General features: G+C 41.4%; 1 protein-coding gene across 1 annotated transcript in view; it reads right to left on the bottom strand.

Moving 5' to 3' along the window:
- Positions 1-26905, bottom strand: part of NRP2 (neuropilin 2) — a 157782-nt gene that overhangs the window by 27469 nt on the left and 103408 nt on the right. The window contains 1 exon segment of the mRNA XM_032234293.1: positions 21742-21786. Within this exon segment, the coding sequence (XP_032090184.1) occupies positions 21742-21786 (45 nt within the window).

Consider the following 26905-nt stretch of genomic DNA (forward strand, 5'->3'; position numbering starts at 1 on the left):
CTTACGTGCTGAAAAAAGGGAACATTTGGTGTATTAAAACATGTGTTTGGCACCACAGGGAACTGCTGATCGGTTGTGACTCCCTGCAGTGTATACCCAGTAATGTCTGCTGTTTTTGCAATAGTTTCTCCTGCCTCCCTCCATCTTGGCTCTCGCCCATCTGCTGGAGCCAGAGTTCTTGCTTTGCCTCTCAGCTCAGCACAAAGGAAGGGTTTTTTTTTGGGGGGGGGAGATGACTTATGGGCCTAAAAAAGAGTGGGATGGAAGGCGTGGGTGCCTCCATTTTCTCATATTACAATAATGTGAAGCACCAATCTAATACCCCTATATTTCAGCAAGTATATTCCCTTCCTCTGTATATGAGGTAGCAGAAGCCCGCTAACTACAGATTATGTTCTTTGGGGCAGTGAAACCTAATCCTCCAACCAACTATCTATCTATCTATCTATCTATCTATCTATCTATCTATCTATCTATCTATCTATCTATCTATCTATCTATCATCTTTCTTTCTTTCTTTCTTTCTTTCTTTCTTTCTTTCTTTCTTTCTTTCTTTCTTTCTTTCTTTCTTTCTTTCTTTCTTTCTTTCTTTCTCACCTCAGATACAACTGAAGCCATTGCCTGCTAAGGTTATAGTGGCACATATTATCAAACAGGGAACAATGCAGTGGAACACCATAGGTGTTTTCAAACAGATGTTCTGGGAGGAAGGGAGGCAAGGTGGTGCAGTGGTTAGGGTGCAGTACTGCAAGCCACTTCAGCTGACTGCTATCTGCAGTTCAGCGGTTCTAATCTCACCGGCTCAAAGGTTGACTCAGCCTTCCATCCTTCCGAGGTGGGTGAAATGGGGACCCGGATTGTTGGGGGCGATATGCTGACTCTGTAAACCGCTTAGAGAGGGCTGAAAGCCCTATGAAGCGGTGTATAAGTCTAACTGCTATTGCTATTGCTAAAGGAGGGGAATGGGTAGTTTGAGTGCTTTCAAAACCAGCTGTTGACATTTCTTTATTTTGGATTTTTTCTTTTACTCTTTTTTTTTTAAAGTAAGGTTTAGGTCGGGTAGGTGAGAGCTAGTTTGGCCTAGTGGTTAAAGGAGTTGGACTAGAAGTACGGAAACCTGGAAGTTCAAAAGCTTTGAATCAGCCACTCTCTTTCAGGCCTCGGAAGGAGGCAGAGGCAAACCACTTCTGAAAAACGTTGCCGAGTAAACTGCAGGGTCTTGCTCAGGAAGTCACCGGGAATCCAGTCTGACTTGAAGGCAAATGGATCTGATGGCACAACGGATCTGAATTCCCCAGTTAATGCTACCTGTTTTGAAAAACCTGTCTAATTTGTAGCCTTCTTTGCCCCAGCTTTATTTTGCCTGAGTTTTCAGAGGATTAGCCACGATAGTTTCTTACTGGATTTTGGAGACAAGCCCATTTATTATTGCAGAAAGATCTTTGGCTCACGGTGCATTTAATCAGAAACACAGAGGACAGTGCTAGGAAAGGCAAGTACTCTGGGTTTACAGAATATTTATTTTTCAAGGTCATATTCTAGGCACCTGACTTAAGTGTTCTGTGCTCCAGGAAAGTACCGGTATATCCCAAAAATAATCTTAAAAGTGCCACACATCTCTTTTCGTTGGAGTGATTTCTACCAGTTTGCCGTTGTGTAAAATGGAAATCACTCACTCTTTTCCAATTACTTACCATTTCAATGTTTGATCTTCAGTCTCCCCCCCCTCCCCCTTCAGTATCTTCAATTGAAACCAGGCCATCATTTTTTTCTGTCCAAATGTCATATCTGCAGCCATGAACTTGGTTATCTAAAAACAAGAGCCATTGGACTTCTGATCCCAGCACGGCTTGGGATGTTAACTTCTGAAGAGTTCCTCTATTTGCATTTGTTTTTCTGGGATGTTTTTATCTCCACTATAATCAGTCAAATTGTTTGGGGTAATGCCCAAGATTTCTATAGACACCACCACCCCAAATGCATATATATATATATAGGAAAAATCCATTTGCATTCCCTTTTACCTGAGAGACCGCCTCCTGCCAATTACCTCCCTAAGACCGATTAGATCACACAGGTTAGGTCTCCTCCGGATTCCATCTGCCAGCCAATGTCGGCTGGCGACTCCCCGGGGGAGAGCCTTCTCTGTTGCAGCTCCGGCCCTCTGCAACGATCTCCCCGTTGAGATCCGGACCCTTACTACCCTCCCGGCCTTCCGCAAAGCCACCAAGTCCTGGCTGCTCCAGCAGGGCTGTTGAGTTGTCCAGCCCCACTTCAGGTTTGTGACTGTTGTGTAACTTTAAACTGTTCTTTTATTTTATTTTTATATCCCCCTCCCTTTTATTGTAAGCTGCCCTGAGTCTCTTTTGAGAGTGGGCAACATACAAAATTTAATAAAATAAATAAATAAAATAAATAAATAAATAAATTTTACTACTTTATCCAGCTGAGGAACAATACTAAAGATGAAAACTAATCACTGGGATCAATTGAATACAATTTGAAGAACGTGAAAGATTTTAAAAGAAGACTTTGGCACATTGTTATGAATTATTTAGACGCATTCCCGGGGTTCAGTCAACACATTCAAGATGATTTTTCAGTTATGCATTTGCCAATGGAAGACATAACACAGTTTATATAAATAAAGCCTCCCTGGATTGCTATTTGTGCGGTTGGTTCTGAAATGTGATGTTTGCAACACAGTGGCTCTTAGAAATAACATAAAGTTTCAGAATAGTTGGGCTTTAAATAATCCTTTGTTAATTCTTGGTTAAAGCTGCAAATATTTCCCAGCCGTAATGAATTTAACCCTTTAGGGATTATAGCAATAGCAGTTAGACTTATATACCGCTTCATAGGGCTTTCAGCCCTCTCTAAGCGGTTTACAGAGTCAGCATATCGCCCCCAACTACAATCTGGGTCCTCATTTTACCCACCTCGGAAGGATGGAAGGCTGAGTCAACCCTGAGCCGGTGAGATTTGAACCGCCGAACTGCCAAACTAGCAGTCAGCTGAAGTAGCCTGCAGTGCTGCATTTAACCACTGTGCCACCTCAGCTCTTATATTGATAGTCAGCATATTGCCCCCAACTACAATCCGGGTCCTCATTTTACCCACCTCGGAAGGATGGAAGGCTGAGTCAACCCTGAGCCGGTGAGATTTGAACCGCCGAACTGCCGAACTAGCAGTCAGCTGAAGTAGCCTGCAGTGCTGCATTTAACCACTGCGCCACCTCGGCTCTTATTATTGATAGAATATGTGATGGGTTAGCAGAGAGAGAGAGTTTTTCTCTTGGGATGAATCCCTTTCCCGAGTTGACAAATTTCTTGTCTTTACTAATGCTACTTGAAGCATCACCTGATTTTATATAATTAGGTTAAATGGTTTTCCTTTAAAAAATATCCCAATACTTTTAATGAACTCATAACACTACATGAATGTGAGTTATTGCTCCGAAATAACGGTACACAATCTGAGGTTCCAGAAGAGTGTGTGGGCCCTCAAATCTTGAATGTTCCTCCCCTCTAAAGATTGCTGCCAAGTTTTTAAAGTAACAGAAGGTGTTATAAATAGAAATGGAGTAAACATATTAAATGTAATTAATTCATGTGAAGCTGAATTACATTTAAATTGAATTTATTTATTTATTTGCTTCCATTGGATAGAATGTGGATTCTTGGTATGATTATATTTATATTACATTTTAAGATATGCACCAGAGCTAATGATCCTGAAATCAAATGTTTGGATAGAACTCCTGAAGAGTAGTCATCTTTCATCAAAGTAAAATGTGACTGACTGTTCTATGATCCTTCTATAAAGAAATATCTGAAATGTGCTACTTCCTCCAAGAAACAGAGCCACGTTTACTAAAAGTATTCTGCGTTCTCTTGAAATTCCTTTGGGTTTTTTTTTGTTGGTTGAATTGAATTGAATTTATTGCACTTATATGCCACCCTTTTCCCCGGAGGGGACTCAGGGCGGCTCACAATCCAAGTCAGGGAAGGGGGTACAGATAAGGGATAAAAAAGACGAACAGAACAATACACAATTTAAAAGCACACAACAACCATACCATTCGAGGGGGGGGGGGGCAAAAGCTCATTAGCCCCAGGCCTGTCGGAACAGCCAGGTTTTAAGGGCTTTGCGGAAGGCCTGGAGGGTGGTGAGGGTTCGAATCTCCACGGGGAATTCGTTCCAGAGGGTCGGAGCAGCCACAGAGAAGGCTCTCCTCCGGGTAGTCGCCAGTCGGCATTGGCCGGCGGATGGAATTCGGAGGAGGCCTAATCTGTGGGATCTGATCGGTCTATTGGAGGTAATTGGTTTTGATATGGTATCACAGATTAACTTTATCTTTCATTTCAGTAGCAAAAAAATCCCACCATAATGTCCTTTTCTTCAAAGTGTGAATTTTATTCCGCTATTCTGAGAGACCGCACAGCGCACTAAATAATTTCTTAAAATTGAGCCAGCACCACATGTCTCAATATTAATCTATTCAGATCTGTGCACATTTTCAAGTGGCCAAATGCCCAATATTATAGTGAGGCTTTATTTTATTTTTTTTAAAAAAAACCTTCTGATGGGCAAGCTGGCCTGATACCCAGCCTAATTAGCAAAGATGTTTCAAGTGTGCTTTTGGAAAGGCAGTTCCATGCTTTATTTTGTAAACGCAATCCCGTGGAGACAATTTGAAATCATGTGTCTCATCTCCTGGGCCTCTTCTCCAGGGAAATCTAGTATAATCATAATCAGCAACTAAACACTCTAGCAAATCCCAAATGAATCTTATGAATTGGCTCAGTTGATCAAGATGACTGCATTCCTAACAAGCAATGACAGGAAAAAAAAAACCACTACACAGGAATCTTTCATTAAAGCCTCAATCCTCTACATAAATGTTGTGTGACCTTATTTTAAGATTATGCAGCACAAGATCCTATAAATAATGGCCAGGGCTCAATCTGAAATGCCTCCTCCTTGTTTCCTTTCCAGATGGTGTGATGGTGAACAATCACCATCACACCATCAGCAATAGACCCTTTATACGATCACAGTCACGCTCTTTCAGAAATTAATCTCAGTTCAGTGATCCAATATTGAAGATTAGGATCCAATCTCAATTTCAAATGAAGCCAGGAATTAGTTAAAAGAGTGAAGATCCAATCTCATGTCAATTTGGATTTCCTCATCCTGAGGAAGTTAGAAGAGTAATAGCAATTCATGGCAGACATTCATAATGTCTAGCTATTATCAATATTCACTACACTGTGCTTAAGAAAGGAACTTGATAAAATCAAATCCTGTGTTTTGGGCATAGAGCTAAAGCCCATTTTACAATTGGGAGAAGTGGCATTAAACAGTATTACAGATCAACCTCTGTGAACAAGATATGCATATACAGATCTTCAGTCTGTTCTTTTTCTTCTTATAAGATACACTGCTCACATGAACAGTGCTTAAAAATGAGACCTGTCTTAAAATGGTAATGATTGTGGGTAATGGAAGTTCATATGGCATATTGGTTTTAATCTATTTATAGCAATAGCAATAGCAGTTAGACTTATATACCGCTTCATACGGCTTTCAGCCCTCTCCAAGCGGTTTACAGAGTCAGAATATTGCCCCCAACAACAACAATCCGGGCCCTCATTTCACCCACCTCGGAAGGATGGAAGGCTGAGTGAACCCTGAGCCGGTGAGATTTGAACAGCCGAACTGCAGAACTCCAGTCAGCTGAAGTAGCCTGCAGTGCTGCATTTAACCACTGCGCCACCTCGGCTCTATTTAAATCTGAAGTCTCCAAAGTACAGTGTCTGAACTCTTCCTATAGAGGTAAGAGATCTGTACGTATCCAAAAATGGACAGAGGGCCGTAGCAAGTTTTCCCCCCCCCTAAATTACTAATAATCTTATGAGGTTCCTGTCTTGCTTTTCCATAAGGTCAGAGTCCATAATAACTTCAGACATGGTTACCGTAATGCAGGAAATTTAAGGAGCTACAATTTCTCCTGATTTGTCTTTAAAAAATTTGTGATATTATTTTACTTTCTGCCACTTCAGGGTGAGGGGACAATAGGTAGATAGATTTATTATATACATATGCATTAGAAAATTAGAAGCATAAGATTCAAAGGTGAGATAAAGAAGAAAACCGATCTATGTATAAAAATATCATTTTATTACATTCCACACAATACATTGTCAAGAATCTCAAAATTCCACAAGATATTTTCACACACAGGCAACTGAGTGATGCTGACAGTGTCACAGCTGTAAGGGGAGGAGTGAAAGGTGATGGTAAGTATTTGGGGTGGGCAGGTGAATCTTTGGTGAAATTTTAAAATGGGGTATCTCAATCAGGTTAAATACATCCAGACTGGGCATATTTATTTATTTTTATTCAGGGGGAAATAGATTATCCTCGTGGACATATTGCACTTGATTGCTGAGGGTGGATTGGGGCGAAATCAAGAAAACCATTGGGAGGAAATAGACCATTAATTCTGCATTGGAGACCACAACTACAGAAAGTCAAAGATACTTGCTAACATATGACTTCCATTCTGGAAGATGTTTTCCTGGGCCCTACAAAACCAAAGGGCTAAAAAGCAAAAAAAAAAAGCAAGCACACCTTAAGAAGAGATACCGAATATTTTCTGAAATATGACCTTTCGTTGTTCCATGGCCCTCCTTGAAGAATGTCCACCCCTCCCCATTTTGAGATATCTGATGCGTGATCACCTTTTGCTCTCACATGTCCCTCCTAATCTAGTTAAAGCTTATCAGCACACACCCTCCTTTAGTTTTCACTCTGCACTTCGAAGAACAATTTCTGCATTAAACAGCACTGTGTGGCATTAGCCCAGCGTAAGCAAGCATCTCGGCCGAATGCGTTTGCTACATGCATCAGAGCATGCTACCTGAATAACAGGGTGGGAGGATACGACAAACATCTCTAGATAAAGGGCGCCTCTGACAGAGGGTCCCCAGCTGCTTTTGTGACCGTTGCTAATCCCACGTAAATGTGGGGGGTCCATTTGTTTGGAATCTCTCCTGCACAATTCGATCAATGGGAGTTGTTCAAGGCAGCCCCCATTTTATGGCACAAGTCTCATTGATTTCTTGAGGGCAAGAGGTACACCCCTCTGAGGAACGCTCCCACCGCCTTAAACCCCGAGCACAATAACATTTCTGCTATGTATTTCTGCTACCATGAAGGCAAAAGGATGAATGGCAGTTTGAAGAAAGATGCAGCAACAATTAGTCATGACTGGATGTTTTTTCAAAAAAGCAAATTACCATTGGAAATAGGATTCCATTAGAGATGTATTTTTGCTTGAAAATATATCTGATGGAACAATTCCAACCACCTTTGTGTATTGTAACATGTTAAGTCTATATAAGGCATCTCCATTGCATTATTTCAGAGCAAATCAATAAAGAGAGGCTTACTGAGAATTCCTTTATGCCTTTTTCATTAAAAGATGCAAAGATATCTGGATTTCAGTACGCCCTTATTTCGGGAGCTGTAGTTGACAGATGTTACTACCAATATTTCAAGAAGCAACATGACAACAAATACAAACTCTATCAGTCAGTCATTAATGAGAATTTGGAGAAAGAAAACAGGGGGAACAGTTGTCTTTTGCAAATGATTTGTAAATTTCAAGGGGGAAAATCCTTACTCTTACCCCTCCCCGCCAAAATCCCAAATGAAGTATCTCTTGATGTGAGGGTCACTAATTAAACTAAATAAACCTCCATTTTATGGAGCTTCCAAATCCTCGGATGTACTGATATCTATGCATTACTCTAAGACTGGGTTTAACAGATAAACTGAACATTCATTATGAGCTTCTCTTTTATAAGGCAACTTTAAAAAAATTGTTTTGTTGGATTAATTCCACTACCAAAACAATGGCTATGTTTTCTTGATGTCTGGGAACGCAACACTGTACAGTCTTGAGTTTTGACCATCACCAAGCCTCTCTGGGTTCCTCCCTTCCCCCGTAGTGATTTTTCCTTTTCTTTATTTTTAGCTTGCCACATTTAATTTGTGTTGGGTAAGGTGACCAGATTTTAACATTGGTAAAGAGGGACACCATTGACCGGGGTGTGTGTGGAGGTTCTTTATTTTTTTTTTTAAAAAAAATTGGGACTTTTTAAAAACGCCACGGGACGCGGGACAAATTGTTCAAAAGCGGGACTGTCCCGCCAAAAGCGGGACGTCTGGTCACCTTAGTGTTGGGCCAAGCCTTTCTTTTTTTTAAACCAGCCTGAGCTAGCTGACATTCTTAAAGGATCTCACTCATAAACCCAGCCAGAGTTAGATAAGGCAACAAAAAAACATTGCTCACTTTGCCAAGGAAACAAACCAGCGTCTTCGGCTTTAAAAAGGTATTCCAGGAGGCAAGTCAGAATGGCACACGCAAGTCCTAAATAATCTTCCCAGGGAGCCATCCAGCCAATATCACACACATGCACACTTACATACATAGAGATATAGAATTATACAAGCGCACACACCTATTCTCTTGCACACCCCTCATGACTTGCTCTTGAGTTTCCTTGCAAGGTGTCTTACTGGATAAAACCCAAAACCAAGTCTTTGAAAATAAAAATGAAGGAGCATTCGCTTCCAAAGAGACAGGGGAACCGAGTCTTTTCCAAGATGCAGCATTATAGTTTAAGAGTTTGTCAAAGAACAAGGGATTGGGGGTGGGGGGGGAGAGATATCTTGAGTTCACATATATGCTGGGCAAGGAGAAAAAAGTGCAAAATTGAGGCAACATATCTGAAGTTCTGGTTTTGTTTTGTTTAGAACGATTGAGTTCCTGTTCCATTTCTCAGCAATGCGAGCTGCGATCTTGCTCTAGTTTTATTGTTAAAGTCGGCTCCACAGCCAGAGGGGCCCCGTTGGCATAGTGGGAGGTTTTGTAGGTGATGGAGTGATCACTCTTCTTGGCCGCATAGCGGAACCGGTGGTAGTGGAGCACAAGGGCCAGCGCGACGGAGACCAGCACCAGAACAGCACCTCCGGCGGCCATAACGTAATACCAGTAGGCTGGGATGGGCTGCACTGACACCGTGTCCACTGTGGGCTCGCTCCCTGGCAGAAGGGTGCCCCCTGGGGGAGAGACAGAAGAATGTTGCTAGGTGGGAGGCATGCAGGTGGATTAAAAAACAACAAGCACACATATACACTCACATACACATGCTCTTGAGAAATTCTGTGCAATTTAAAGAAGGTCTTCCATGACCAAGCTATGTAGGATTTTGACAAGCAGGCAAATTAAAGCATTTCATTAATAAGGGGAAGAGGGGAATGATGCAAATTTTGTTAATAGCCGTTATACTTGATAGGAACAGACCCCCTCCCGCCCCCCACTCCAATCAATCCCGTCTCGCAGCAATATGGTATTTGTTTGTCAAGCAATGACAAAACATATCACTGTTTTAAACAAGTGACAAGAGTTTAATTGCAAAGTATGAAGAAGGTTGTGACAGGATTAGAGAAAAGATACTAGAGAAGAGAAGCATGCTTCATTCCTTTGGGAAAAGGAAAGGGAAAGAGGAGCTGTGCTTTCACAGGCCATCGTGCTCCAAGTTTTCCCCGAGCCAGCTCCAGCTTTGGAGTTGAGCAGAATACAGAAAATCCTACTTCGATTTTTATGATCTCTAGTATGACTTTCCAAATTCATAGCTATTTCAGAGTGGACGTATGGCACAATTTGAGGAATATCTACTCAAAAATAAATTCTACTGCACATTTCAACAGGGCTTCCTCCATAATAAGTGTGTCTAGTACTGCAAGCTATGTATTACCTATATAATATTAGCTTTCCACTGATAACTGCTACAAACTCTATATTTAGCCTGTATTCTTGCCTCAGAATCTTTGACTTTCCCAAGTCTCCCTTTTTTTCCTGGAATGTCTGAACAACTCTCCTTAGTCTGAACTAAATATATATTCTAAAGTTGCCTATCAAATTAATTAGTGTGACCCGACATTAGATTAATTGATTAATCTCATCTACCCCCCCATCTATCATTGCCTAGATTCCCATGCCTGGATACTGCAATCCACACTGTTACTGGGTAGCAATAGCAATAGCAGATTTTTATATACCGCTTCATAGGGCTTTCAGCCCTCTCTAAGCGGTTTACAGAGTCAGCATATTGCCCCCAACAACAATCCGGGTCCTCATACACCGTCTCCACTGAACATCAGTTCTGTTCTATGGACTAGAAATGCTACAAATTGTGTTACAGTTGAGTTTTCTCCTTCTGTTTTTTTAAAATCTCTTTTGTCTTTTACAAGATCAGAAACTAAGTGCTTCCAGTAATGGTTAACTTGGGGAGGGGGATAGTATCTGTTCCACATGTCATAAATATATGGTCAAAGGTGAATTACTGCTCAAATAAAGGGGGATTTGCTTCCTAAAAGAAAGGTGTAACATATACTGCTTTCATTTACTATATATTATTAATCAAGTAATCAATTAAAGTTAAATAAATGGCTATATAAATCAATTATATATATAGCTGATAAAGGAGGAGAACCTTGTGGCTTAGTGGTTAACACAACTGCTTAATATGTAATACAGCACAGGTTCAAATCCCAGTAAGGGTATGGCTAGCTGATAAGAGCTAAATAGCTTGAAATAGATCTATACTAGTCTCCCTTTATTTATTTATTTATCAGCACAAAGCAACACACACACATACACACACACACACACACACACATATATATGCTTATGTTATGATAGATAAAATTTATCTATTTATAAGTGAAACCTAGCACTTATTAGGAAAAAAAATTCTTCTTCATCTCTTGCAGACATAATGGTAACATAATAGTATGGATCTAGGCAGAAATTCTCACCATTCTCACTCATCATTAATTAATTTCACTTCCAGTTGATCCATTCAATTTAAGTTGACTAGAGATACGAATTAAACCAGTCAGAACTTATTTATGCCCGTATATCTAGATGTATTGTTCAAAAAGCTCATGGAATCAGGATTCTTTGGTATGAATCAAATACACATATATATATATATAAAAACACTGCACTAGAATCATTGCCCAAAGTGCTGAACAGCACAATGGAACTTAGTCTAAATAAACCAATGTAAATGCTATTTCAGAAATATCAGCTATGTTTTAGCTAATATTTTCCCACCGTCTCAAAAGGTGACAATAATTCTCCTCAGCCAGACATTGGAAACCCAAGCATCATCGTTGACAGCTCTTCCTCTGTACTCAGCATCCCCCCCCTCCCAGTTCATTTTATCTTTTGTATTAAATAATAGTTAAAACAAACAAACAAAAAAGAAAGGAGGGACATTTTCCCTTCCTCAAAATGTTTAGCTGCCAACTTTTTAAGCAGCCTCATTAAAGGCTCTGGATACTCAGTCCTAATTTTAATACAAGATACTTGTTGATAAGATTGTTCTGTGCTAGAGACTAACTTGATTCTGCACCTAATAACGGCAGCAAGACTGTTGGTGGCGCAATACTGGAAGAAGGAAGACTTGCCTACAATCCAAGAATGGACATTGAAAGTCACAAACTTAGCTGAGATGGCTAAAATATCGGCATATCTTAAAGATCACTCAAATGAGAGATATAAACGAGACTGGAAAAAATGGATTGACTATATACAAAATAAATACGGGACCAAGAAATTCCAGTTAGCCTATGCTTAAGATCAGAAATGATTTAAATTGTTTAAAGTTAGTTCAGCAAGAAGAAGCTAAGGTCAATGTAGAATGTCATTAATTTCTTTATTTCTTTTTCTCAATAGATTTTAGACTGTTGTCAGTTAAAAATCCATACCGTGTACGGGTTCTGGGAAGTTGGGGGGGGGGAAGGAGGAGGGGGTTGGGGGGTGGAGGGAGGGAGGGGCATACAAAAAAAATTGTACTTCAATGTTTTAATGATTGACGAATGATGAAATATTTGTGTTTTTTAAAAGAAATAAAACCTTTGGAACAACCAAAAAAAAAAAAAAAGATTGTTCTGTGCTTAGTTTTTTTCCAATGTGCAACTATACCAGAATGGGATTTAAAACAACATTCAGAAGACAGGCTTTTCCAGAAACATAAAATGACAGACATTTGTAATAGAAATGTATAAAGAGAGAGGGGGAGAGGGAGGGAGGGAGAGATCAGCATAATCGGCAGCAAATGACCTTCCATCTCTGCTGAAAAGTTATTTATTGGAAGAGGTAATGAAAGGAGACCTTTCTGCTTACCCTCCATCCTGATACAGAATGGAATCAATCAGGGGGAGAATATGCAACAAAGCTTCCACTGAACCAGAGGTGGGTTCCTACCAGTTCGTACCTATTCGGTAGAACCGGTTCGTCAAATCTACGAACCCACCGCTGGTCCTTGGATATGATTATTCTACACTATCATGCTCCTATTTATAAAACTCGATGCCTCTGTGAAAGGTAAGGATGACTGCTGCGCTTGTGGTGCAATCAGAACATTGCGTGTGTTGAAGTTGTTTTAACGCAAATCAAAGATGCCTTTTAAAAAAGAAGTTTACATCCTATTCTTATGCATGCCAGGGCTGTGTGTGGGGTAATTTAAGGTGGTTCTGACAAGTGTCGTCGGCATCTTCATATCCGGTCACATGGGCGGCAAGCCACTCCCATCCGGTCACATGGACGGCAAGCCACTCCCACAAAGGAGACCACACCCACAGAGTAGGTTCAAACAATTTTTGAAACCCACCACTGCACTGAACCTATTGCAGACATTGCTAGGGAGCCCTGAATGTCAAGACCCTCCAGAGAGGGGATCAGCTTGCATGATTCTTTTGCCCAGCCCACCCAAAAAAAAAAAGGTGGCTTAAGGGAGCTAGGAGACTGTTCCTTTCTGTTTCCTTTCTTCATCAACTCACATTGGGATTAGGAAATGGAAGGCTTGATGGTCTCCAAATAATTCTGTGAAGACGTTTGAAGAATTTTGTCTCAGGTAAATTGACACTAGAGGAATGATTGGCTTTCCTTAGCGCTCTCTCTGCCCATTCCACTATATTATCAGTAGATATTTTTAATTTTATCCCACCTTTTGTGAGATGTAAATTTGTGGGAGGAGGATCAAAAACTTAGAATTAGTAGGGAACACTGGTTGTCTTCAGTGATCCTATCTTCAGGGCAAGGCCCTGATAGATCATAATTCTGGATATATGTCTACTATGGAATGCCTGCAGGCTCAATCAACATTCCAATCATTCCATTATAAACGCTGACTAAATCTCCAAAGTTCTAAGAAGGTGGGATACTTCTCTGATCTATGAACTAGATTTATAAACATATTTTGGAAATGTGGATTCTTCCTCCTCCCCCTATTTAATAGGAACATTGCTTTTTGCTTCCTTCAATTGTTCTAACTGACTCTTATCACTATGAATAACAAGCAGAAAGAGAAGACTCCGCAAAGAACTACAGAAGTTTCAGCCAAAGGACATATGGAAGTCTGTGGGTGGTCTGGTGACAAGGGTTTAGAATAGATGCAAGCAGTCAATCAGCCATCCAACAGAGCAAATAAGCTTGGGGTAAAGTCTCTTCGGGGTGACGATATACTCTAATAAAGTCCAGAGCCTTGCTGAACCCTTAAATCCTTCCTTTTCCCCAGCCTGGGAGAATTGAAGCTCCTACGGATCTCTACCGAACTTCTCTCTTTCATAAACAATATACCACCAAAGCTTGTTAATTTTTCTAATGAGAATTATGATTGGCTTCAAATATCAGGATGAAAAGTTTAGAGAGAACTCTGCTAAAACAAACCTGAGCAATAAATTTGCCCGTCTCTTTTGGAAGGATGAACAAGGGGACACTTATTTTGCTGCATGCTGAACAATGTAACGTCTCTCCATTCAAGTCTCCTTGCTTTGCCACCCAGGTAGCACAAGAACAAAAACACAAATGACAATTTCATCCCCAGTTACTTGTAACCAGTTAATTGGTACTTGATTGCTAACTTTAAGTTTAGATGCAGCAAATTTCTGCCACCCCCCCAAAATCAGGGATTCATATCCATTCAAAGCCTGCCTTTCTTTCTCAAACCTAAGCAAGGCTCTGTTCTACTGAACAGCCCATGTATTCTACTCTGTTCTACTGGAACATCCTTGATATTTCATCTGCTTTCATCTTAGACATGCCAAAAACTGAGGAAAGAGAAGTATGGCATCCATATTCAGTGGACTGGGTGCAGGGCTGGGTGCGTCTTCTAAAAGGAAGGGCATTAAAAGGTTTCGTGAAAACAGAGCAACAGAATTAGAAGGGATTTCGGAAGCCTTCTAATCCAACCCTGTGATCAAGCAGGAGACCCCATACCATTTTAGACAAATGGTTGTCCAATCTCTCTTTAAAACATACAGTGATGGAGGACCCACAACTTCTGGAAGCAAGTCGTTCCATTTATTAATTGTTCTAACTGTCAGAAAATTTCTCCACAATCTTCTTAGATTGAACCAAGCCCCCAGCCATCTTCTGTAACATACAGAAGGATAAATATGATTTATGAGCACCTGAAGCCACCGTTTTTTCTCCCAATCACTTGTTCTTTAGTAGAACTAATTTGAAACAATAGGTTTGAGTGTACTATCCAGGGGTGGGTTTCAACCGGTCCACGGCGGTCTGCACGGACCGGTTGGTCGGTGAACCTGGAAGTAAGTAACTTCTGGGAACGCCGAAGGGCCCACCCGCCCACCTGCGCTCCTTACCCGCCCGCCCGCGCTTCTTACTGAGGTGGCGCAGTGGTTAAATGCAGCACTGCAGGCTACTTCAGCTGACTGCAGTTCTGCAGTTCGGCTGTTCAAATCTCACCGGCTCAGGGTTGACTCAGCCTTCCATCCTTCCGAGGTGGGTAAAATGAGGACCCGGATTGTTTTGGGGGGCAATATGCTGACTCTGTAAACCGCTTAGAGAGGGCTGAAAGCCCTATGAAGCGGTATATAAGTCTAACTAATATTGCTATTGCTATTACCGGTCTTTGAAGGCTACTGCGCTTCCACGCAGGTGCATGGCACATACAGCGCCTGCGCGATTCTCTGTGAGCAGCTGGAGCATCACGCAGGCGCTAAGATGCATGCGTGAACTGCATGCATGCACGAGGATGCCGCCGGCCCCGTTCCAACCATACCGGTTGGAACGGGATGAGCAACCCACCACTGGTACTATCCTACTGCTATGTTCAACTAAACGTTGTAGTATGTTATGGAATATCATATTCATTCTATCAAGAAGGTTTTCCTTTAATTCTGCCACTTACAACAACTATGATGTAGGAATAAACAATGGATTACGGTTGAAAATGGCTGATCCCTATTGTAACATGAAGAATAGGTTAAGAAGATCTTGTCACAAGGATGTGAAATAGCAAGATTAGCATATAGAACAGGTGAAGCCTTGCGAATTACTACTAGTTGCATTTCTCAGCACTTGGTGTGATAGAACGTTGTTCTTCATCAGCAGAAAACAGTCCTTTGTGTGTTGTCCTTTAAGATATGAACATTCTTCCTCAAACTAAAAGGAAAGTGGGACTATAGCAGCAATAGGCAGGATGGAACAGGAAAAGAAAATCTATAGTGCTAAATAGAAAGCATCCATGTAAGTAGCTCAAGCTGTTGGCAGGTATCCTCTGGCATATAATTCTTTACATATTCTATTTTCAAGATGGGCATTTTATATTTTTCTATTTAAAGCATATACCTAAATATGCCAAAAACAGATGCGACGAGCAGGTATTTGAAAACACAACGCCTCTTCTTGTGTACATGTAAGAGCAAGCACAGATTTGTTGTTAAGCAACGTATAAACTGAAAATGCCAGGTTGCTACTTGGAGACGGCCCACATATTGTCACTAGTGTGAGAAATGAGAAAACTGAGACTTTTTCCCATTGGTTCTCCCTGTGCTCATCTTAGCAGCACATTGGGTAGGAAATGAAAGGCTGGGAGAAGTTAACTCTTTGCTGGTTTGTGTGTGCATGAAACAACGTGGCTTCTTTTTGCCCAGGGAAATTTAAAGACATTAAAGGAAATCTTGGCCAGTTTCTCAAAAGATTTGCAAGTCCTTTCTAAAAGGGAAACAATCCGCACGGAAGAGAAACAATCTGTAAAAGTCTTCCCATCTTCTTCCATATGACCACATCCAAATGGTGATGCTAAGAAGAGAACATTCTGCTTTTTGGATGAAGGTGTTTCCTGGTAGGAAACAAGCAATGTGTGCCCAGCTATTCTCCTAACATCTGCCCTTCAGGATTGCAATTGCAATTGCAGTATATATTTTCAACAAAATTATTTTTTAGATCAGCAGTGTTTTCACTAAGCATAGATTTCCCTCCCCCCAGTGGTAGGTTCCTACCAGTTCGGACCGGTTAGGCCGAACCGGTAGTGGTTTGGTGGCCTGGGTCGCTGGAATTGGTGGCGACCCAGGCCTGCCACGCCCCTGAACCGGGTAGAGCCATAGGTGCAGCCATCTTGTTTTTATTGTACTGCGCATGTGTGTGCATCAAGCGCCCGCGTGCGGGTGGCGCGCCCACAAGCAAACCATCAGTAGCAATTGCCGGAACCCAGCCCTGCTGCCACCCCCCCCCCCCGCATTTTCAGGAATAGTTAGGAATTTTAATTGACTTTTTGCACAAAGAATCTGGAGAATCCAATAAGTATTTGGAAATCAGACTGACAATCATTCAACTTAAAAGTGGGGATTATGCATTTCTCCATGAAAATTTAAAAAAAAGCAAAATAAAGCAAGTCAACACGCATAGAAGATTAAGATTATCAAGGAAAATATAGGGTTGGATTTTACTTCATAACATCTGAGCTTTTAAGCAATATGGTGTGAATGTTTACATAGAAAAGCATTTATCTGTAGGAATCAGGGGTGGGTTCCTGCCAGTTCTAACCTCTTCTATAGAAGAGGTTCCACAAATCTACAGTGCCATTTAGAACCGGTTCCAACTCCCCCCCCCCATCCGCACATCATCAAGATGAAGAACGAGAGGAGGAATTCTGGGAGTTGAAGTCCACAAGTCTTAAAGCTGTCAAGTTTGAACATCCCTGGTTTTTTTTTAAAGGGTTAGGGGTGCAAGGGTCTTGTAACTTGACAGCTTTAAGACTTGCGTGCTTCAAATGCCAGAGTTTCTGAGCCAACATTTTGGTTGCTAAGCAAGAGCGTTATCAAGTGAGTTTCACCACATTTTAGAAGTTGGCCACGAACACTCAGTCACATGACTGCCAAGCCACTCCCATTCAGTCACTTAGCTGGCAAGCCACTCCCACCCATTCACATGGCCAACAAGCCACTCCCACAAAGCAGGCCACACCTACAGAAGAGGTTCTAAAAAAATTTGAAACCCACCATTGGTAGGAATCCACACCTGTAGCCTAAGGAAGTACTGTCCATACTTCTCTCAGAAGGTGGGGAAACATTGGAATTAGACCTCAGCCCTTGGCTCAGTTTTCCTCCAGTTAGAAAGAGAAGCTATCAATCACTCTGGAGACCAATGTATCCCATTCGAAGTGTGCAAAGCTATTTTTCTTCCCTAAGAGACATCATTCTCCTCCTTTACTTTAAGTATTCAAAACAAAAGTTCATCCCGGCATTCTAAATCAGGATGGATAATAGCAATAGCAATAGCAGTTAGACTTATATACCGCTTCATAGGGCTTTCAGCCCTCTCTAAGCGGTTTACAGAGTCAGCATATCGCCCCCACAGTCTGGGTCCTCATTTCACCCACCTCGGAAGGATGGAAGGCTGAGTCAACCTTGAGCTGGTGAGATTAGAACCGCTGAACTGCAGATAACAGTCAGCTGAAGTGGCCTGCAGTGCTGCACCCTAACCACTGCGCCACCTCGGCTCTAAGTAGTTCTATTCTAACAGACTTTTAAATCAGCCCCATGTTTCAAACACAGTGCAATATCAAAATCTTTCTAATAAAATATGGATTGGTTTGAGCCAAAATGTTGCCTATACTCCTTGTCCATTCCATGTAATGAGGGTTTAATTTTAAAAGGCCAATAAATGCTGCACATATGTAAGCTTTTGTAGTTATCTCTCGCCAATCAACAAATGTCAAACGATCACTTCATCCATCATCCATTTTGCCTCACAGCATCTACACAACATCTTTGCAACATTAGCACAACAGTCCCAATTACTATGCACAAAACGACAAAGTTTGAGATTAAATTATTGCGCTACTTTCAATTGGGAAAATAAGCCAGCAATCATGCCAAGATAGCTTTAAGAAAACCCCTCTTCTTTAACTTAAGACCTAAATAAAAAAGTTTTGAAGGTCAATATAACTTTCATCCTTGGCTCTAGCAGAGTTTCTACCAGGCTCTAAATCTTAATGCACAAGGACTTTGCAAACTATTTTTTCAGAACCAAGCCAGCTTCTCCAAGCTACTCAAAATACATTTCTTCTGGAAGTCACAGCCAGCAAAGTCTGGCAATATGTTGCCAATAACCTGAAATTGCTCAAGGAAGGACTATCTATCCATTAATCAATGCAACAAAAAATGATTTAATCTGCCCTGAAAGCTTTTGGAAACCAGTCCTCTTCCTTTTGGCCACACTGGAGTTTTGCATTTGACAGGGGAAAGGCAAAAAACCCCGTGAAACAAAAATTTTCCCCAGATTAAAATTCCTCCCCCCCCCCTCTCCCTTTCCTGACAGATACACAACAGCCCATCTCCACTGATTCAGAATCAAGTTTAATGAGCAGGACAATTTCTCTGCATTCCTCTCCCCTTTTTGCTTCCTTCTACAAGGTTTATCAATCTAAGCCGTCCCATTTTCTATTCTTCAGGCCAGCATTAAGCTATTAAATGCACCATTTCACCCTTCTTCTCTCAGACTAAATGTCAACCTTCAAACTCAGGGTGACAGTTTTTCCTCTGCTGCTGTTCCTTCCTCCCCGACACCTGCTATGGTCCCTTCCTTGGCACTTGTTGGCTAAAAACATAACGCTAAATATTCATCACTGCCACCTCATTGCACTTCTAATTCACTCTGATTTGGAGGTTAAGCCTCTCTGTGGTGGCCATTTATCCCCCCTCCCCTCTTATATCTTAAAGTTTCACTGCTCCTTGACTGGTGTTACAGGCAGAGAGGAGTTCATTTGCATCTTTATGATCTCTATTATTAGACGGCCTGATTCCTAATACAGCTAGATATAACTCCTGTACTAGCCCTGCAATGCAGATTTATCATTCTTACAATTCAGGTCTGGGCAACTCTACAATGACCATCTTTAACTTTATCCACGTTTACCAGTGGGTAGTGTAGGATTTACTGGTTCCACCACAAAACCGCGTTCGACTAAAGGGCGCTCGACGAAACCGCGTAGCTGACGTCATCACAGCGCGACAACAGCGCGGGGAAAAAAGCACGCTGTAAACGCTAAACCTAAAATTAACCCCTAAACCTAAACCTAACCCCCCTAAACCTAATCCTAAACCTAACCCTAAACCTAAACCTAACCCTAACCCTAAACCTAACCCTAAACCTAACCCTTAACACTAAACCTAATCCTAACCCTTAACCTAACCCTAAACCTAACCCCAACCCTTAACCTAACCCCAACCCTTAACCTAACCCTAAACCTAACCCTAACCCTTAACCTAACCCTAAACCTAACCCTAACCCTTAACCTAACCCTAAACCTAACCCCAACCCTTAACCTAACCCCAACCCTTAACCTAACCCTAAACCTAACCCTAACCCTTAACCTAACCCTAAAGCTAACCCTAACCCTAAACCTAACCCTTACCTTAACTTGAATCGGCTTGCTTTCAAAGCGCTATTTAAAGTGCCCTTTTTTCTCCGCCCTCGCTGTTGTCGCCCTGCTGATGACGTCAGCGACGCGGTTTAATCGGGCGCGCTTTTGTCTACCGCGGTTTTGACGGGTCACGGTAGGATTTACTATATCCAGGCTGCAAAAATCTATACGGCTGTTGGTTGGGAGCCAAGAGATACAATTTCTTTTAAAGGACTTCTGCTGTCCTTTCATGGTTATCTGGATTTCTGAAACCCCCAATAGGGTAGCCCTGTGTGAGGCTGCAGCACACGAAGAAGGCTTTTGAGGTTGTTTTTGTGCTTTTTATCCCTTTAATTTTTTTTTAAGGTGTGAAAAATCTACTCAAAAAATTTTTTTTTTAAAAAAAAACCTTACTGGCAGGAACTGAGCTCCTTCAACTTGACAGATTGCTACCAAATATTGTTGGTAGAGAGTCCCTGGGTTTTAGAAGATTTCACAGAGACATATGGCCTTGAATTTACCCATAGCTATGGTATTAGCTATCCTTTTCAAGGCAGTATTTCTAGAAGGTTTTCAATTAAGCTACACAACAGAGTTAAACAGGTCTTGTTATTATCACTTCTGAACCATAGAGAGAGGACAGAAAATATCTTTCAACTCCCATTCATCTTAACAATGACACCTATGTGACCCTCTTCCAAATAATCAGTGCAGGATTTGTACTCTATGCAGGCCGTTTTTACCTTTTAGGCAGGGCCGGATTTTCCTATAGGCTAACTAGGCTTCAGCCTAGGGCCTCAAGATCAAGAGGGGCCTATATTCAAATTGTTAGCAAAATTAAAATTACACTATTCTAAAAACAGTGAACACTAAAACACTGAACCGAAAATAAGGAGAAATTCTACGTATGTGACTAATAAACAAACATAAAAATGTATTGGCTAAGATCGTTCCAGCGCCACGGCAGTTGGGGAGCCCGCCCACGTTCCCAGCACCGGCGGTCGGGTGGGAGGCGCGGCCGCTCCCAGTAGCCGCTCCGTCGACGCGGAGCCCACCAGCGGCCAGGCAGGTGAGGGCGAGGGGGCTGAGCCGGGCAGCTGAGCACAGCAGGGGAGGCGGCTGGCCTCGCTGCCTTTGCCGCAGAGCAGAGCCGCCCTCCGTCAGGAGGCCAGCTATATATATTGATATATATTGATATATATCACAGTAATGATGTATTTTATTGTCTCTCATGTAATTTACAAACTTAAAAATGGGATGTGAAAGGGCCTCGTAAGTGTAATAGCCTAGGGCCTCTTTTCATCTAAATCCGTCCCTGCTTTTAGGTATATGAAAAAGAAAAATTCAGTGGAAGAAGCATTTGCTACCCTAATGCGTTGAACTTAGGCAGATTTGTTAAAGAGAGATATAACTCTATTTTTGTTTTTAAAAAAGGTAAAGCAGTAAGTTGCAAAGTGTGAGTTGAACTTCCCAGTATATTGTGCAAGTAAAAGCATGCTTGCTCTTCCCCCAAAGACATCTTCCAGCTGACATGAGGTGAGAAAGCACATACAGATAGGAGGACATACACACTCAGTATTTTTATTTATCAAATTTGCAAATCACCCAGCTCACTCAGAAATGATTCATTAGGGTGCTAATACATAAAAGCAAGCAGATATGTACAACTTTAAAAGAAAACATTCTGCAAGCATTCTTAGAACTGAAACTGACTCAAGATATTTTATAGAATTAATTCTGTATTTTACACTATTTTTAAATCCTCATACTTAGATTCTATCATACTTAAAAGCTTTTTTTTTATTTGCATAGCATTTTTGTGTTAGTTTTGTTGGGTTGCATCTCACTTTCTGCACACACATTCATTTTTTGAGCATTAAAAAAAATAATCAGAAAATAAACCATGCAGTAAAATAAAGGCAAGTAGAAGAAGTGCATTTTTTACCTGAAATTTCAAACGTGTGTTCTCCAGGGAAAGCTGCAATGGGTTCTGTAAATAAAAAGAAGAGCTGAAAGTGAGCGTTTCCATCAGCAAATTATAGATCCTGAAGATAGTAACCCATATGATCACAGGGCGTATCTTGAAGCCTCTAATCTTGAAGAACCTCTTTTTCAATTTGTACAAGTGGTAGCCAATTTTTTAGGGGGTGGGGTAGGAAGGATCTTCTGCATTCACTGAGGATAGCTCTCTAAAATGTGTTTGTGATAGCAGGCTTTCCACTGTGCTGGTCATAATAGGATGTGTTCTTGCAATAGAGACCGCCTGCTGCCAATTACCTCCCACAGACCCATTAGATCTCACAGGGTTGGCCTCCTCCGGGTGCCATCTACCAGCCAATGCCACCTGGCTATTACCCGGGGGAGGGCCTTCTCTGTGGCAGCTCCGGCCCTCTGGAATGAACTCCCCGCAGGGATTCGGACCCTCACCTCTCTCCAGGCCTTCCGAAAAGCCGTCAAAACCTGGCTTTGCCGGCAGGCCTGGGGGTGATGAGTTCCCTCCCCTCTCGACATGTATGGTTGTGCGACTGTTGTCTACTTTTATTATTTGTATTTTGTCTTTTTATGTTCCCCTTTTTTTCCCCCTTGAATTGTTCGCCGCCCTGAGTCCTCCCGGAGAAGGGCGGCATACAAATAATACAATACAATACAATACAATAGAAACACAATTGCAATTGTATTTTCTTTTAATTTTTGGCCCAGAAGATAGAATGGTAGGTGATAACAAAACTGATAAGCTAACTGACTGAAACCGTGTTGATTGCAAAGAACACAAAGTATCTCAAAGGGTGCTTACATCTCTCATCCTCTTCCAGCTCACAGGTTGGAGGATAAAATGGATTAACCTTACGGATACCAGCATGGCTCCCTAAGAGAAGACCTTCAGTTGTCATACACTAAAGTTTAACATGCTATATTGATTGATAGCTTGGTCCCATTTGACACAGTGAACATTTGATGTAACCCCTCTAACACAGTACATGCTAAATGCCACCAACAATGGTGGTGTGCCTTTTTTGAGGAATAACACAAGACCTAGGCAGGGAAGCAAAGGAAATCCTTCTTCCTTTCTCCATGCATCTCTCTTGTTTTGAAAACTGCAGGTAAGTTATCCCTCCAAGTTTTAAAAATGAAGTAATAAAATTACTGGAGTGGTAAGCAGGAGACATTACGCATCATGTTAAAAATTAAGACTAAGTTGGATGTAAGATGGGAGGAGATGATAACAGGTTTCATATATTGGATAGCTTCCCCAAAAGGAGGGAAGGGAAAGAAAGGATAGGATAGGAAAGGAAGGACATCTGGAAAAGGAACTTAAGATGTCATTTCATTTATAATGAGTATCAGGAAGTACTTTTTAAAGCATAATCTATTATGTATGGCAATGTCTGTTTATGAAGGTTTCAAGCAGGGATCCTAATTATAGCTTAGAGATGGTTAGAGATATTGCTTTTTTCCTCCCCAAAATAGGAATCATGTCATGTTATATCACAAACTCCATTTATATGCAGGTTTTTAAAAATCACTTTAATCACTCAAGGCCACCCATCTCATGGCGGTGATTCTGGGTAGCAAACAGTAAATAAAAACAATTTCCCAAAAAAATCTGCAACAACAAATACAATTGTTTGGCCCCAATTCCAGCATAGTTTACAGATAGAGACACTAGATTTGACAAGTTTAAAAGGGGAGGAGGGATAGCAGTTTTCTCCATCTAACCTCCATCTAACCTTTTCCCAGCCTCACCCATTATTATTATTATTTTAGTTCTCCCCTATAGGATTCCACAGCCTGAAAGAAATTCAAAATACTGACACAGAAATAGATACTTAGCAGAAATAATATGTTACTGGCCCCTGGAGAGGAGGGGAGAGTGGGAAAAAAAAACGACCAATGTGTTTCACTGATTATTTTCCTGACGAAAAAAGGAAAAAGGGCTTTATTATTATTATTTTTAGATGAGTTCTGTGTTACATTTGGAAATGGGAGTCCCTCGGTTTAACTATATGGTTTCAATGGAGTGCTACGAAATACTCAGCCAGTCTAAAAAAAGAATGTGGCAGGTCTCTGAAAAAGAAAAGGAAAATGTAATATTGTGAGCTATTAGATGCTTTCCTCAAGTTGAAAAGGAATTTGATTACTTCTCTGGATTACAATTTTAAAACAGAAGCCTGTCAGTTTCTTTTTACAGTTCTGTGGGGGTGTCTCTGTGTGTGATTATGCATGCACCCCAGAGGTGGGTTCCTACCAGTTCGCACCTATTCGGTAGAACCGGTTCGTCAAATCTACAGAACCGGTTAGAAGAGGATTCACCAGTGGAGGCCACACCTACAGAAGAGGTTCCAAAATTTTTTGAAACCCACCACTGCTAAAGGGTTAGAGGTGCAAGGATCTTGTAACTTGACAGCTTTAAGACTTGCATGCTTCAATGCCAAAGTTTCTGAATAGCTACTCGGACCGACCTAAGTGCTAATTCATAATTTCATATCCGGTCACACGGGCGGCAAGCCACTCCCACAAAGGAGGCCACACCCACAGAGTAGGTCCCAACAATTTTTGAAACCCACCACTGATGCACCCGTATATTTCAAATACTAAATCAGTGTTTCTCAACCTTGGCGACTTTAAGTCCTGTGGACTTCAACTCCCAGAATTCTATGCTGGCTGGGGGATTCTGGGAGTTGAAGTCCACATGACTTAAAGTCGCCAAGGTTGAGAAACACTGTACTAAATGATTTAAAAGAAACATCAGTGAAACATTTGAGCTTGTATTATTTTTTTTTTACTAGTTATTGCCTTTAAAAACTATTATGAGGGGGAAAAAAACCTCTGAGACAAATAGGAGCATTAGATGGGACACTTTACAATTAAAAATGGAGTAAAGAAAAGGTGTAAACTCTCATCATCTCAATCCCAAGACCCCCATCTCAAACCTCCCCATTACTTCTATTCCTTGGGAAATACTCCAGTTCGTGGAACTGCAGTCTCTTCAAGCAACTCCCCCACATTACTCAACGCATCAAACAGCTATATGCTCCCAGCAAACCAATGCTTATCTGGGGAACAAACATTCAAGCATGTCAATAATTCTACAGAACCAGGTTATCAAAAGCTGGAAAGGACCTGCATTTATTGTAAACATGGAAATTGCACCTGGCGTGTAAATGTGTAGAAGGTTTCTAAGTCATTACCTGCAATGGTAACAAACATTTACTTGCACTGCAATACTTAACTCCCAAGGAATACAATTGAGAGCCAGTTTTGTGTATTGGTGAAGGTGCCAGGATCCAACTCATGCTATCAGAAGTTGCTTTTTTTAAAAAAAAAACACTACCTGTGGAATTGATTTTCTCATCTGCTCTACCTAATGGGACTGAATTAGGGACTGAATTGTCCATTTCCGAATGTTCTGGACTTTTAAAATGTCTCGGCTCCTTTTGCTTAGGCAACAGATCATTCAGACGGCTATTATATGCTATCAAGGGCAGTGTCTTTACCAGGGCTTCAACTACAACTACCAAATCTACAAAGAGCCATTAGCCAGAAGCCAAGGAAAACACAAAAACCGAACACCGCTGCCATCTACTGGTTGCCTGGAGTTTTACAGACAAGGTAAGAGAACCTTTTTCCAACTGATGACATCAAAGACAAGACCCGCCACTCCTAAGGTAGCAATGGCAATAGCAATCGCAGTTAGACTTATATACCGCTTCATCGGGCTTTCAGCCCTCTCTAAGCGGTTTACAGAGTCAGCGTATCGCCCCCAACAATCCGGGTCCTCATTTTACCCACCTCGGAAGGATGGAAGGCGGAGTCAACCCTGAGCCGGTGAGATTTGAACCGCCGAACTGCAGACTAGCAGTCAGCTGAAGTGGCCTGCAGTACTGCACCCTAACCACTGCGCCACCTCGGCTCTTAGAAGGTGCTCTACTACTCTCTTATTTCAGTGGTTGACAGCACAAGCCACAATGATACTAAAGATGAAAGCATGCTGCCTTACCATAAATTCTGTTATTAATATTTGGTGTCATTAGTACTTGGGCACTGAAGTCTGGTGCAAGTATTTGTGTGATGGGATCATTAACGCACCTGTCATTCTTACCTCCCTCCAGATGTCCATGACAGCAGAATAACTGGCATATTTTTTAGGAGTTTAAAATATTACAATTTTATTTACTGGCTTGTGAATGTGAGTTCTCACGTCACAACCCTTTTCTGGTAGATTATTTCCTATTAATAAGGGTTCCTAATGATCTCATCAGCCCTTCCTAAGTAGTGCCGACTAATGGCTAATTTGGGTTCCTGGATATTTTTCTTGGTATTATTATTATTATTATTATGAACAGTCCATGCCATTGTAGAGACACACATTAATCTCTCAGGAAAAACCATCAGAACCAGCTTTCCCCAGTCACTCTTGCTCCTTCCAGAAGGAGAGAACAGGCTAAATGAATGGGTGAGACTTGCTTTAATGCAGCCAGGTTTCTGTCTGCTTAACAACTTTAAGATAAGATTGCCTGCAAAGTTGATTGCTATGTGACCTCCTGGCCACAACTATAGAAGAATCATTTGCACATAAGAGGTATTGAACCAAGATGCTATTCGCTGGAGGGTAAACCGTTCCTATTAATTTTGCCCCACTGCTCCTTGCTAGTCTGAAATGGAGCAATATAAATACTGCAGGGGGGAAGATACAGGTTGTCCTACACGCAGAGGTGGGTTCCTACCGGTTTGCACCTATTCGGTAGAACCGGTTCGTCAAATCTACCGAACTGGTTAGAAGAAGTTCCACCAGTGGACCCGGAAAGCAGGCCACACCTACAGAAGAGGCTCCAAAATTTTTCGAAACCCACCACTGGTCCTTGGATGTGATTATTCTACACTATCATGCTCCTATTTATAAAACTCAGTGCCTCTGTGAAAGGTAAGGATGACTCCTGCATTTGTGGTGCAATCAGAACATTGCGTGTGTTGAAGTTGTTTTAACGCAAACCAAAGATGCCTTTGCATTTCAAAAAATTTTTGGAACCTCTTCTGTAGGTGTGACCTGATTTCCGGGTCCACTGGTGGAATGTCTTCTAACCGGTTCGGTAGATTTGACGAACCAGTTC

This window comes from Thamnophis elegans, chromosome 1 (assembly GCF_009769535.1).
Source record: "Thamnophis elegans isolate rThaEle1 chromosome 1, rThaEle1.pri, whole genome shotgun sequence".
Lineage (NCBI taxonomy): Eukaryota > Metazoa > Chordata > Lepidosauria > Squamata > Colubridae > Thamnophis > Thamnophis elegans.